The sequence below is a fragment of the Geotrypetes seraphini genome, chromosome 10 (assembly GCF_902459505.1).
Source record: "Geotrypetes seraphini chromosome 10, aGeoSer1.1, whole genome shotgun sequence".
NCBI classification, from domain to species: domain Eukaryota; kingdom Metazoa; phylum Chordata; class Amphibia; order Gymnophiona; family Dermophiidae; genus Geotrypetes; species Geotrypetes seraphini.
This window is the reverse complement of record NC_047093.1, coordinates 5,931,234-5,945,242: the sequence shown is the minus strand read 5'-3', so window position 1 is coordinate 5,945,242 and position 14,009 is coordinate 5,931,234. Positions and strand designations below refer to the sequence as shown.

At 47.4% G+C, this 14,009-nt stretch overlaps 1 protein-coding gene across 3 annotated transcripts in view; it reads right to left on the bottom strand.

Moving 5' to 3' along the window:
• Nucleotides 1–310: 310 nt before the first annotated feature.
• The window catches only part of SLC26A11 (solute carrier family 26 member 11), a 30,990-nt gene continuing 17,291 nt past the window's right edge, over nt 311–14,009 (bottom strand). For all 3 annotated transcript variants that reach the window (XM_033961382.1, XM_033961383.1, XM_033961384.1), the window contains 5 exons: nt 13,172–13,299; nt 4,926–5,025; nt 4,011–4,144; nt 1,337–1,412; nt 311–1,190 (listed from right to left, as the gene is read on the bottom strand). In XM_033961382.1, the coding sequence (XP_033817273.1) occupies nt 1,102–1,190; nt 1,337–1,412; nt 4,011–4,144; nt 4,926–5,025; nt 13,172–13,299 (527 nt within the window). In that variant the 3' untranslated portion in view covers nt 311–1,101. The remainder of the gene's footprint in view (nt 1,191–1,336; nt 1,413–4,010; nt 4,145–4,925; nt 5,026–13,171; nt 13,300–14,009) is intronic.

Below are 14,009 nucleotides of genomic sequence, written 5' to 3'. Positions count from 1 at the left end.
CTCTTTCATTTAAAAGAAAGCTGTGGAATGAGAGGGCATAGGATGAAACAGTAGTCAAAGGAAATACTTTTTTACAGAAAGGGTGGTAGATGTGTGGAACAGTCTCCCCAGAAGAGGTGGTGGAAACAGAGACTGTGTGAATTCAAGAGGGTCTGGGATAGGCACGTGGGATCTCTCACAGAGAGGAAGAGATAATGGTTACTGTGGATGGGCAGACTGGATGGGCCATTTGGCCCTTATCTGCCATCAGGTTTCTACAACCATAAAGCTCTATGACCTCACAATGCAGGTGTAAAGAGCCTTAGCCTATAGGAAGAGGAGATGCAAATGTTAAGAGCCTTAGCCAATAGGGAGAGGAGATGCAAATGTTAAGAGCCTTAGCCAATAGGGAGAGGAGATAGTGGATGCTTTGGATGGGCCATTTGGCCTTTAAGTACCATCAGGTTTCGATGTTTCTTAAGTATTTTCCCTTTTTGCAATGTAACAGTGGTACTTGGGGTCACGGAGGGTTAAGTGACTTACCCAGAGTCACAGGGAACAGACTGGGATCGAACTCACAGCCTCAGGGCTGAGGCCGCAGCTCTAACCACTAGGCCACTCCTCCCCTCCATTACTTGGTTTTAGAAGACCCTCAGTCCTATGTGGTCAGCAGAGCGCTGTTGATGCAGGTGGATGCTGAAACGTTGCTGTCTGGTATTGATATGGTAATAAATCTTGTCATGGCCCCCCTGGAACCGTCACTCCAGGTATTAAGTCTTTTGACTCTTTCTTCCACTGTCTCTTTGACATCTCTTCCGGTGCTCCTGGTGGTGGGTCTCTCAACACTGTGCTCTAGTGCCTCCGCCTTGTTCTTCTGCGGGTTTTCCCTGTCTATGTCATCTTAATACCACAATATTCTCTGTGGCTGGAATGCGTTGTGTCTGTCACTTGAAAACTACAACGTCACTGATGGTTCTTACACATCAGATCCAACTATGTCCTACATCTTACACCCCAGTGGCACCTGCTTGAAGAACATCCTTGGCGACGGTTGTAGCTCTAGAACTAGTGATGGGTAGCCAAAGGCCGCCACGATACTGGACCACGTTGCCCACATTGCTGTTACTCTGCTAGTATCTCTGGTGAGTTGTTGACGGCAGGTAGAAGTGATGAGTGACTGCTGCTATCCGCTTCCTGCTGGTCTTCCTTTCCTGTGGGAGAAGCCAGACAATCTCAGCTTCTAACCAGCTGCATTCAATGTTTCCCCTGCAGATATTATTCAGAATATATTCCCCCCACATTGCTGGATTTCTACTTGCAATCCAATCCACAGAACTGAGCCTTAAACTCATCTTACCTCTGGCCTCCCCCTGGATACGAAACGAACCAGGTCCTGTGAATTTGGCAGCCAGCAGAACCCGGAAAACAGGATCCTACAGAGCGAGAGAGAGAAGAAATTCAAGGAAACAACACACAGGAGAACATGTGGGCAGGAAGCGGTTCTCTTTCTCAGAAGTCGGCAGGGGACAGACTGGACCTGCTTACTAACCTAGATCTAACTCCCCGGCAGGGGAACCCTTACAAATGTTTAAACAGAGACACCAAAATACAATGTAACAAAATATGTTTTGTTATATTGAGTGCGATTTTGTAGCTCACTGTGTTTGTGCAGTTTGTCTTAGTTTGTTATCTGAATAGAATTGGAAGGTTTTGTGAATTATAGTAACAGTAATAAGGGCAGATAAAGACCCGAGCGGTCCATCCAGTCTGCCTATTAGTTGTACCCATTACAAATACATGATTAAATTAACTGCTCTCTTCTTTGATATTTCTGGGCCGTAGACTGTAAAGTCCACCTGGGATTGTCCTAGGTTCTAAATACTGAAGTTGCCATCTAATCAAGCCATTGTGACATCACTGCTGAGGTTGGCTCTTAGGCATTGGTGGAATGAGGCATTGTGACATCACTGCTGAGGTTGGCTCTTAGGCATTGGTGGAATGAGGCATTATGACATCACAATCTCAGCTCTGGAATGTTTGGTTTTCTGCCAAGTAACATAGTAAATGACGGCAGATAAAGACCTGAGCGGTCCATCCAGTCTACCCATTACAAATACATGATTAAATTAACTGCTCTCTTCTTTGATATTTCTGGGTCATAGATTGTAGGTTCCAACTGCTGAAGTTGCCATTTAAGCTCACTCCAGCCTATCTAACCATCCTGTTTGCAGGAAATCTACCATAAAGTCTGGCCAGTAATGTCCTCATGTTCCAAGTTCCTGGAGATCCCACTGATGCCCTCCTCAGCTCATCCTACACCAAATCACCACATCTGGGACACAGACCATGCAAGTCTGTCCAATACCGGCCTTAGTTCTTTAATTGACATCCTTCATTTTCTAATTAGAGATCCTCTATGTTTAACCGGTGTGAGTCAACTTCTGATTCCTGAGATCCCAAAGGCTGATAATCCCGCCCTGGACCCTGTAGCAGTCTGCTCATTTCTGGGGTGTTTGAGCACCCCCTGCCCCCAACTCATCTGCAACCTATGGAGATCTTGTCATGTGTGGCATCTGCTCCAGGCCAGGGGTCTGTGTGAGCAGAAAGGGGGGATGAGGCTTTATATACCACCTTTCTGTGGTTCAATCAAAGCAATTTACATATTACATACAGAGGGGACTTATTTTGTATCTAGGGCAATGAAGGGTTACATGACTTGCCCAGAATTATAAGGGACTACGGTGGGGTTCGAAGGTCACTAGGGCTCCTCCTCCATTCCTTAAGTGGGTGGAGATGATAGAGAGATTCAACCTTTGCCTGTAGGAGAGATCTGAAAGCAGACACTGTACAGATAAAGAACAAGGATTTGAGCCAAATCACTCAAGTCAGGCTAATAAAACTTAGAGTAAACCAGAAGAGGCACAGCTGTTGCAGGTAAAAAGTGAACATCTGTAGCAGCAATGATGTCTGGGAGCCCTTCCTCGTACTGGACTAGCGGTCTTAAGACATCACTCGCTGCTTTTGTGCTGTGGACACAGGAGGGTATAGAGCCCGTCCCCACCAGTCCATTCACGTTCGGCTGGGATTCAGCCTTCACGCCATTACATATTTTTCTTGAAATGCCTATTTTCCACAGGGTTGATATTGAAAGCAATTTACAGGGTCAGAAATGGCTTCTGGCTTTTATATCACTTGTCTGGGGCTAATTGGGCAATGCCCAAGCCAAAATCCAGCTGCTTTGCAGGTACCTGTGGGGGGAGGGGATGGCATTTAAACAGCCCTATCTTTCAGCGATTCGTCGTAGCTGCTAAGTGCTGGGTGTCGCTTTCGACCAGCTAAACGTTCTCTAGCCACGTCCAGATATTCAATTGCGGTGCCAGGTCATGGCCTGGCATTGAATATCCGGCTGGCTGCTATGCCCTCCCTTATCACCTTGCTAGGGAGAATTTACTCTACTCTTTAGTAAAGGTTATGTCCTGGGAAAGAAATGCATTCTAAACCTTTGGTTACAGGACTCCCCACCCACGATCTGGTACTGGAGAAATAAATTTCACCTTTTAATGGTTTGGGAATCTATGTCGGTCCATTTCTCTAGAAGCCGGACTAAGGCCTTTTTGTCGGTTTGGTCCTCTTTTCTGGACACCCTCAACCCCCACGGTAAAGAGTCAAATTTTAAATAGACTACAGAAACCAGTAGTTCCTCTGTTGCTTTCTGTGGGTGGAAGGGGTGAACAGGCTGTGGGGAACCAACACCTGGACTCATGCTGTTTTGCCTGTCTTGTATCATTTGGGATTTAATTCACTGCTAATGTAAAATTTGGTATCAGTGTATGTGTTCTTGACTTGTTTGTTTAAATAAATTATTAATAAAAGCCATGTGGCTGTCTGTATCTGAGGCTGTCTGTCCACCTCCTGAAACTTAACTCCCCACTGCTGGCCATGATGGTGATCTCTAATCAAACCTCCGCAGAGCCCAGCCCAGACGCACAGGCGCTAATGTTCCCTGGGGTAGCAGCAGAGGGTCCACACACCTGCAGGTCAGAGAAGGAGAGCGAGACCCCCTTCCTCTGAAACTCCTGCTGAAGGTCATTCAGTCCAGCCACGACAGTGTAATCGATGGTGTTCAGGTGACTACAATCCAGGACAACGGAGCGTGGTGGAGAGGCTGCAGAAATAAAGAACCAGAGCGGTTACCTGGAGCCTCCCTGCCAGCGCCAGCCCAGATGCCAACCGAAGGGGGAGGGGTAGCAGTGCGAGGCCAGTCAAGCGGTCACAATGTCCTCCCGCAGGGTGGCTCAAGAAATGATGGAGTCCACGGACCCCCATGCCCCACCCCTCCAGGCCAGTTCCCTCCTCTGACGCTACTCCCCGGTCCTGACAAGGTGTGGCTTCACGAGGAGGGAGGAGGGAAGTGCTGAGGTTGACTCTGGCTCTCCTCCCTCGTGCCAGCTGGCCTATGAAGCTGCATCTTGTCAGGACCGGGCAACAGCGTCAGCGGAGGGAGGATGAGGACGGTGCTCAAAGCCACATCTCGTAGCGTAACTTAAGAGCCGGCGACATCACAGCCCTGGGCATTTGGCTCCCTTTAGTACTGGTCCATAGGTTAAGCCAGCCCTGTCCTGTGATCTCACCTCCTTCTCTTCTTTCCCTTTTACAAACCTCCTCCACCCCAATAATTTGACAGGAAAATAAAATCAAAGGAGACAGAGAATATCGACAGGATTATTTTCTATTTAAGGATCATTCACACGTCTTCCAAAGCAAATTAGCTTCTGCTCTTCAGCATCCATGTCCTCTCCTTACATGATGTCTTCTCCAGCCCCCTGTGACTCATCCCTCCTACCCAGGATACCAAGGCACTGCCCCCTGTGCTCCCACCCACCCTCCCTAACTATGGTAATCCGTCACCGTCACCCGGTGCACCCATCACCTCCCACCCCTCTCACCTGCCAGGGCAACTTCATACAATCGATCTCGAATATATTCGGTGGCTGGAAAGCTCAAACCACTCAGCGGCTGCACCACGAGATTCTCCTGATCATATACCTGCAGTCAGAAGAGAAAACGGGCCATATTCACTGCCTGACGCCTTCCTGGAGCCCTGAAATGCACCACACCAGAGAGACCTCCTACGGGAGCTGTGAGCGCAGAGACATTATTTCCCTCCCATGACACAGTTTCCCAGAGGGATGTTCTAGTTTCTGCTGCATTTCTTTGCTTCAAAATAATGTACTTTATATCACAAGGTGGTCAAGCTCAGTCTGTGGCACTTAGAGCCTCTCTCCATCCTGACAGGGTTGACATACACTGAGCTGCTTCCCGTAATTCCCCAGGGCCCTTGGGAGCTCTTTTTGCACAAGGCACAGCCAGAGACAGAGAGCACATGGCTCCCCCATTGATTTAGGAATGGGCAGTACAGGGCAATGTCTCCAGTGCCAAATTATGAAAGGAGCTGGCCTGTCCCTGCCATGCCTCAGTCCAAGCCTGTTAGCAACAGCTCCTCTGCTAAAGTAACTTTATTGTGGCGTCTCTAATCCTCCAACACGGGTAGGCTCTGGGGCAGTGCTGTCCCTCGCTCTGATTTCCATGGTGACAGAAGTAGGGTTATGATATCGCACGACCACGCTCCATCCACCCACCTCACTCATATCCCAGGGTGGTACATTTATAGGCTTCTATTGAACAGAAGGACTGTTAAAGCTTGAGAAAGTTTGAGAAACCACAATATTAAGGGACTGAGGACCAAATGCACTAAAGTCACCGTGCATAGGAGGGGCTTAAGGTATCTGAACCAGTCTTAGACCCCCTCCAGGGGCCTAAGGCCCTGATTGGCCCAGGTGCCTATGGGAGGGACCTTAGGTATCTAGGCCAATCAGGCCCCTCCCAGTTCATCCCAAGATGTACTGGAAAGGGAAAAGCCCACCATTTTGAAGAGACAGGCCTCTATCTGGATTTCTACAAGGTATGAGAAGGGGTTTGGGGGATACTTGAGCAGGGGGTGTTCTGACCTGACTTACCCCAACCCACCAGGGCCTTTTCTTGGAGACTCGGTGTGGTGGTGGGAGGGGTCAGACGTGGGGGCCTTGGTGTTGGGAGGAGTGGGGGGGGTCCAGGTTTTGGGCAGTCAGGGGTGTGGAGGTGGTCCAGGTGGCCAAGGCAGGAGGGAATGGGCCTCCATCCTGCTGATTTTTTAAAAAGTTGTTGGGAAGGGGGCAATCATCCCGGGGGGAGGGTGTTTGTGGGGGAATCTGGGTGGCTGAGGAAGGAGGGAGTGGGCATCCATTTTGCCTCTCTCTTTTTCAGGGGCCATAATCGGGGGGCCCGGCACAACTTTTTTTTAATGGGGACACACACACACACCTGTGCTATTAAAAAAAAAAAAAAAAGAAAGAAAAAATGTCTTCCTGCCCCAAACAGCTGAGTGTCAGGAGGCTGCTTCGGGGTTTCCCCTGCCGGCTCTGCACATGTATGAAAGTCGCTTTTCCAGTGACTGATGGGATGGAATTACGGCCAACCTCCATGAAACTAATTTGCATACAGAGTCAATTGAACATCGATCGCCATTTTAAAATTGGACAATTAATTGGCCCACAGTGACCCATACGGTCTTAACGATGATTTCTGATGCATCCGGGCCAAGCAAGTCTTTGAATTAGGAACCAGTGAAAGAGGTGTTAGGAGTGGAGGCCAGGCCCTGATATGCAAGGTAATAGAGCGCTTCTGTTATGCAGGGAAGGTCCCAGGCCGCATCCTTGGAAAGAGCTGCTTGAGGCCTGAATGCTCACAAATGGACTTAAAACTGAAGCATGGCGCCTGGACTGGACAAATGCCCTTCCTGCAGACGCCATCTGCTGACACCGCTGTTGTGTTATAGATAGGGTTACCAGATGTCTGGGAAAACCCGGACATGTCCTTTTTTTAGAGGATCGTCTGGGTGCCCAGATGGACTTTCCGAAACCCAGTAGTTGGGTTGGATTTTGGAAAGCCCCGATCCCCAGCCACATCTGGAGGGCATCTGAGCATGCGAGGATGACATCACACACATCTATCTGTGCATGCTCGGAGACCCTCCAGACGTGGCCCAGAGATCAGACAAGAAAGACGAGGCTTTGTGGGGACAAGGGCGCAATAGGGCCAATACTTTTTTGAGGCTGAGGTAAGTAGTCACCAAAATTCTGGGTCGGGGGTGAGTGCACACACTTTCAAGTCGGGAGTAGGGTCATATCATATTTATGGGTCACATTGTAATTCTGGGTCTAAGGGGAGTACACACTGTAGTTCTGGGTATATGGGGAATACACATTGTAGTTCTGGGCCTAAGGAAAGCACAAATAACGCAAACAATGCTAAAGGTGTTCAAATAGCTCAAGCAGAAATATCCCCATTGAGACATAACAGAAATACAACATGGAGGGCTATGTACGTCAACGCACACAGTTTAGGAAACAAGATCCTGGAATTGGAAACAGAAATAAGGAATGCCGACCTGGATGTGGTGGCGATATCCGAGACCTGGCTCACAGACTCCCACGGGTGGGATATGGTCATACCGGGTTACAACTTGCTTCGCCGGGACAGGGAGGGCAGAATGGGAGGAGGTGTAGCATTATATACTAAAGATGACATTAAGGTCACGAGAATCACAGATGTCCAGTACACTGGGGAATCCCTTTGGGTTAATTTGGCCAGAGGGAAAGACAAATGCTTGTATCTTGGCATAATTTACAGACCCCCAAGACAACAGGATGACCTGGATATGGAAATAATCGGAGATATAGAAAATATCACCTTGCGTGGGGACACAGTATTGCTAGGTGACTTCAACATGCCTGATGTGGATTGGGTTACACTTACCTCTGCTTCCGGAAGCAGCAGGAGGCTATTAAACACTATGAAGGGAGCAAGACTCAGGCAACTGGTGTTGGAACCAACAAGGGATCAGGCAATACTGGACCTGATACTTACCAATGGAGAAAGTGTCACAGAGGTCTCGGTGGGCGACACATTGGCCTCCAGTGACCACAACATGGTATGGTTCAATCTCAGGAAAGGTTTCACTAAATCTACCACACTGACCAAGGTCCTCAAATTCAAGGACACAAATTTCAAAGAAATGGGAGACTTCGTTCACCAGGCGCTACAAAGCCAAGCTGAAACTGATAATGTGGAAGAAATGTGGTCGACTTTGAAAGCCACCATACAAGAAGCAACAAACCGCTATGTTAAATCAGTAAGTAAACGGCGAAGGAACAATAAGCCACAGTGGTTTACTGCAGAGATCTCAAACCTCATCAAGGAGAAGAAAGAAGCTTTCATCTCTTACAAAAAATCAGGGAAGCAGGACTCTAGAGCAGACTACCTGACCAAATCAAAAGCCGTCAAAACAGCAGTCAGAGAGGCTAAATTCCACATGGAAGAGTCTCTGGCAAAGAACATCCAGAAGGGAGATAAATCCTTCTTCAGGTATATCAGTGACAGAAGAAAAAACTCAGGCGGGATTGTAAGTCTTAGGAATCCAGACGGAGACTATGTGGATAAGGATTCGGAAAAAGCCCAACTATTAAATGAATACTTCTGCTCAGTCTTCACCCGAGAAGCGCCGGGGCTTGGCCCTCAGCTACAGACAAGGGTTGGCTCAGTTGACCCTTTTAGTGACTTTGAGTTTACGCCCAGCAGTGTCTACGGTGAGCTGTCAAAGCTCAAGGTTAACAAAGCAATGGGGCCGGACAACCTGCACCCCAGGGTGCTTAGGGAACTGAGTGATGTCTTGGCGGAGCCACTGTCCGCGCTCTTCAACCTCTCCCTTAGTACAGGCAGCGTCCCGTTGGACTGGAGGACGGCTAACGTCATTCCACTCCACAAGAAAGGCTCAAAGATGGAGACAGAAAACTACAGACCAGTGAGTCTAACATCGATAGTGAGCAAACTAATGGAAACTCTAATCAAACACCAATTGGATAAAATCCTGGATGAAAAGAATCTACGGGATCCCCGACAACATGGATTTACTAAGGGGAGATCATGCCAATCCAACCTGATCAGCTTCTTTGATTGGGTGACGGAGAAGCTGGATATTGGGGAGTCCCTGGACATCGTGTACCTGGACTTTAGCAAAGCATTCGATAGCGTACCACACCGCAGGTTGCTGGGCAAGATGAGTTCTATAGGATTAGGTGACACATTGACGCAATGGGTTGGGAACTGGCTTGGAGGTAGGCTTCAAAGGGTGGTGGTGAATGGCACCCCCTCCGAAATGACGGAGGTGATCAGTGGAGTGCCACAGGGCTCAGTCTTGGGCCCAATCCTATTCAACATCTTTATAAGGGACTTGGCAGAAGGGCTTCGAGGTAAAATAACATTATTCGCCGATGACGCCAAACTAAGTAATGTAGTGGGCAAATGCACAACAGACAAAGATTCAGTGCCCGACAACATGATGCACGACCTACTCCTGCTGGAGCGCTGGTCTAGGACATGGCAACTCAACTTCAATGCCAAAAAATGCAAAATTATGCACCTGGGCAGCCAAAATCCATGCAAGTCTTATACCCTTAATGGCGAGATCCTAGCAAAAACGGTAGCAGAACGAGACTTGGGGGTGATCGTCAGTGAGGACATGAAGTCTGCCAATCAAGTGGAGCAGGCTTCATCCAAGGCAAGACAAATAATGGGTTGCATACGAAGGGGTTTCGTCAGCCGTAAGAGGGAAGTCATTATGCCATTGTATAGATCCATGGTGAGGCCCCACCTGGAATACTGTGTGCAATTTTGGAGGCCACATTATCGCAAGGATGTGCTGAGACTGGAGTCGGTGCAGAGAATGGCCACCCGGATGGTCTCGGGACTCAAGGATCTTCCATATGAAGAACGGCTTGACAAATTACAGCTATACTCGCTCGAGGAGCGCAGAGAGAGGGGAGACATGATCGAGACGTTCAAGTATCTTACGGGCCGCATCGAGGCGGAGGAAGATATCTTCTTTTTCAAGGGTCCCACGACAACAAGAGGGCATCCGTTGAAAATCAGGGGCGGGAAACTACGAGGTGACACCAGGAAATTCTTTTTCACTGAAAGAGTGGTTGATCGCTGGAACAGTCTTCCACTACAGGTGATTGAGGCCAGCAGCGTGCCTGATTTTAAGGCCAAATGGGATAGACACGTGGGATCTATTCACAGAGAAAGGTAGGGGAGGGTCATTAGGGTGGGCAGACTAGATGGGCTGTGGCCCTTATCTGCCGTCTATTTCTATGTTTCTATGTTTCTATGTTTAGGGCGGGGCTGGAAGTGGAACAGGGCGGGGCCCTGCGTCCAAAAATCTGGTAATCCTTGTTATAGAGCCTCCAGTGTTATTTACTCTGGCCCAGAAATAGCTAAGAAAAAGGAAAATTTTAATTAAATCAGTAATTTCAAGAGAGGGCAGACTGCATGGACCATTCGGGTCTTTATCTGCCGTTATTTACTATTTACTGCTTTAAGGTCTCTAATTTAGGTGCTGGAATGTTACTTGTTTGCTATGCATGCCTCCACCATTAGATGGCGCTATTCACTGAGGAATTACAGTACATTTCTTTTAAGTATTATTGTACCACTTATAGCCTAAGTGGTTTATATTCAGGTACTCAAGCGTTTTTCCCTAATTGTCCCAATGGCTCAGACTCTACCGATGATAGATTTTTAGCTGCTGGTAGGCGTCTTGAAAATCAGTTAAAAACATCATTTAAATGGCATTATTTCACTTAACTTGGGTGCGGTAGGATGCCTGCTGGAGCCTAAGTTAGCATGGCATTAGAGCATGGGCCATTAGCACCTATAAAACAGGTATTGGTAAGGGCTCAGGCGGTAACTTTACTTAATAGTCTCACGCCCAAGTCAAGATTAGTGCGTGGCCATTTAAAAGCCCACCTCTTTGAGAGTGTTTTCGACTCCTACTCCTCTCACCTGCATACCTAACCCTATATTTCATGTCTGTCTGTCCAAGTTAGACTGTAAGAGTGTAAGCTCTTCTTAGCAGGGACCGTCTATAATGTCAGTCCATCTCTTTGAGAGTGCTTTTGTCTCCTAACTCCTGTCACCTAGAGTTCTGCATCCCCAACCCTCTGTCTGTCCAAGTTAGACTGTAAGCTCTTCCGAGCAGGGACCATCTATTAAATGTCAAATGTTCAGAGCTGCGTACACCCTTCAGCGCTATAGAAGTGATAAATAGTAGTAATAGTAGAGTACCTAATGTTCCTGGGGAAATGGGGAGATTAAGTGACTTGCCCAGAGTCACAAGGAGCCATGTAGGATTTAAACCCACAACCTCAGGGTGCCGAGGCTATAGATTTAACCCCTGCGCCACAAACTCTTCCCCCTACTACTTATCAACATTAGAGAAATTAAGTGATTTCTCAGTGCACCGGGGGGGGGGGGGGTCCTCTGTTACCTTCTTAACACAAAGATGCCTATTTACTGAGTTCAGCCTTTGCAATTAATTTGTGTTATGTGCAGTGGCTGCAGACCCTCCATGGTAACTGGGGGTGGCATTTCTAGCACTTGGGGGAAGGCAAAAGCGCCACTAACATGGGAAAATTATGCCCTCTGGGGGTAATTCTCCACGAAGCCCCAGTTTCAGGCACCAGAAAGGCATGTGAATGGGGGGGGGGGGGATTCTGGCTACTTAAGAGTAAATGAGCTCATAAAATACCAACTAACAGAACATTTTGCACCATGTGAGCCAACACTGACTAGCCGGGTCTAATGTAGTCAGCGGTAGCCAGAAAGTTAAAAAAGAGCCACTGGCGCGATCCGATATTGCCCCTATGAGGTCAAGTTCTACGTTTCTGTGTTTGAGATTTAGATGTGAAGTGGGTTTTCTGCGTTTCCTCTTCAGAAGTGAATAATTGTCTGCAACTAGACTCTGTTTTCCCTGTAAAATGCCACATTTTTCCTCCTGTGCTGCCGATCTTTGTTCTCTTTTGCTGGTAAATTTCCTCTGGTTTTGGAATCGATTCCTGTTTTTGATTGCAACGCCTGGGCCTGATCTCACCCAAGGAAGCTGATGCCAGATACCTCAGCCCCTAGAAGGTACCACGTAAACCTCTACAGCAGCGGTCTCAAACTCAAACCCTTTGCAGGGCCACACTTTGGATTTGGAGGGCTGCAGAAAAAAAGAGTTAATGTCTTATTAAAGAAATGACAACTTTGCATGAGGTAAAAAACTCTTCATAGTTTATAAATCTTTCCTTAATTGCTTCTGATCATTTCAGCTACACACAGCATGCAGAAAGTGAAGTTTAGATGGTTTTCCATTTTCTGCATGTTGCTCTGCTTTCAGCTGTGTAGAGCTGAAATGATCAGAAGCAACTGAGGAAAAATTTCTAAACTATGAAGAGTTTTACCTCATGCAAAATTGTGATTTAGATTCTAAAGCATCAACTGAAAGAGACAAGATTTTGGTGGAGTCCTCTAGGGGAGAATCAATATCCGACTTGTGTCTTAAGTGTCCAGTGGTCGTGTCTGCAACCTCCTGCAGCACCAGACACAACCGCCGTCTTACATCAAGCAGCCACCGCCAGGAGAGGTGCCAAATTTCGTGAGAGTTCACGAGATGACGTACACACGCACAAGCTGCACTGCCTCCAATGGATACCTTACATTCTGGAACATTGCCCACCTCATGCAAGCGCTTTCCTACGTCTGTACGCCATTATCCTCTCCACTCCACCTCACAATTGTGTACAGATGCAGGAAAGCGCTTGCGTGAGGTTACAGCAGTGAGGCGGGCAACGTTCCAGAACAATGGTAACATACTGAGGGCCCCAGAATAGTACCTGGCGGGCTGCATGTAGCCCCTGGGCCTGAGTTTGAGACCACTGCTCTACAGGGTCAGTGCACAGGTTACCAATGTGTGAGAGATCACTGGTGATAAAAAAAAACATTGCAACAAATTCCAAAGCATTTATCAGCAATCTTTAATCGGGACTGGAAGAATATTTCGTACATGTGGCAGGCTGGATAGGAAGCAATTTTTTTAAAATTATGGCATCTCTGTCTCAGTACCAAACAGCTCAGGCCTGGATTATGTTACCTAGAAACTAAAATCTAGCTTGTGGCATTTCTCTTTCTATTTTGCTTGACCCCCCATTCCTGAGACTGTCATCTTCCCCCTTCATGTCTAAACACCTCTGTGCAGCAAGAAGTTACAGCAACCCACCTTGATTTGTGGTCTAGCCACCGGGTACAAAAGGAGAATTCCTGATACAATCACACCAGCCAGGATCCCATACTGGACCTCCCAAAAGCAGAGAAGGAATGTGGCAAAGAATGGAAGCAGGTCCAGCTCTGGAAAGAGAACAACCAAATTGAATAATTACCCAATTCCTCTCCGACACCTTGCTTCCCCCTCAAACAAACAGCCTCTCCCCCCTCCTAAGACACCTTGGTTCCCTAAGAATAGACAATACGATGAAACCTTCCGCCCAATGTGTGGTGGCGGCCAAAAAAGCAAACAGGATGCTAGAAATTATTTTAAAAGAGATGGTTAACAAGACTAAGAATGTCATAATGCCCATAATGTATCGCTCCATGGTGGGACCTCATCTGGAGTATTGCGTTCAATTCTGGTCTCCTTATCTCAAGAAAGATATAGTGGCACTAGAAAAGGTTCAAAGAAGAGCGACCAAGATGGTAAAGGGGATGGAACTCCTCTCGTATGAGGAAAGACTAAAAAAGGTTAGGGCTCTTCAGCTTGGAAAAGAGACGGCTGAGGGGAGATAGGATTGAAATCTACAAAATCCTGAGTGGAGTAGAACGGGTACAAGTGGATCAATTTTTCACTCCGTCAAAAATGAAAAAGACTAGGGGACACTCGATGAAGTTACAGGGAAATACTTTTTAAAACCAAGAGGAGGAAATTTTTTTTCACTCAGAGAATAGTTAAGCTCTGGAATGCATTCCCACAGGTTGTGCTAAGAGCGGATAGCGTAGATGGTTTTAAGAAAGGTTTGGACAAATTCCTGGAGGAAAAGTTCATAGTTTGTTATTGAGAAAGA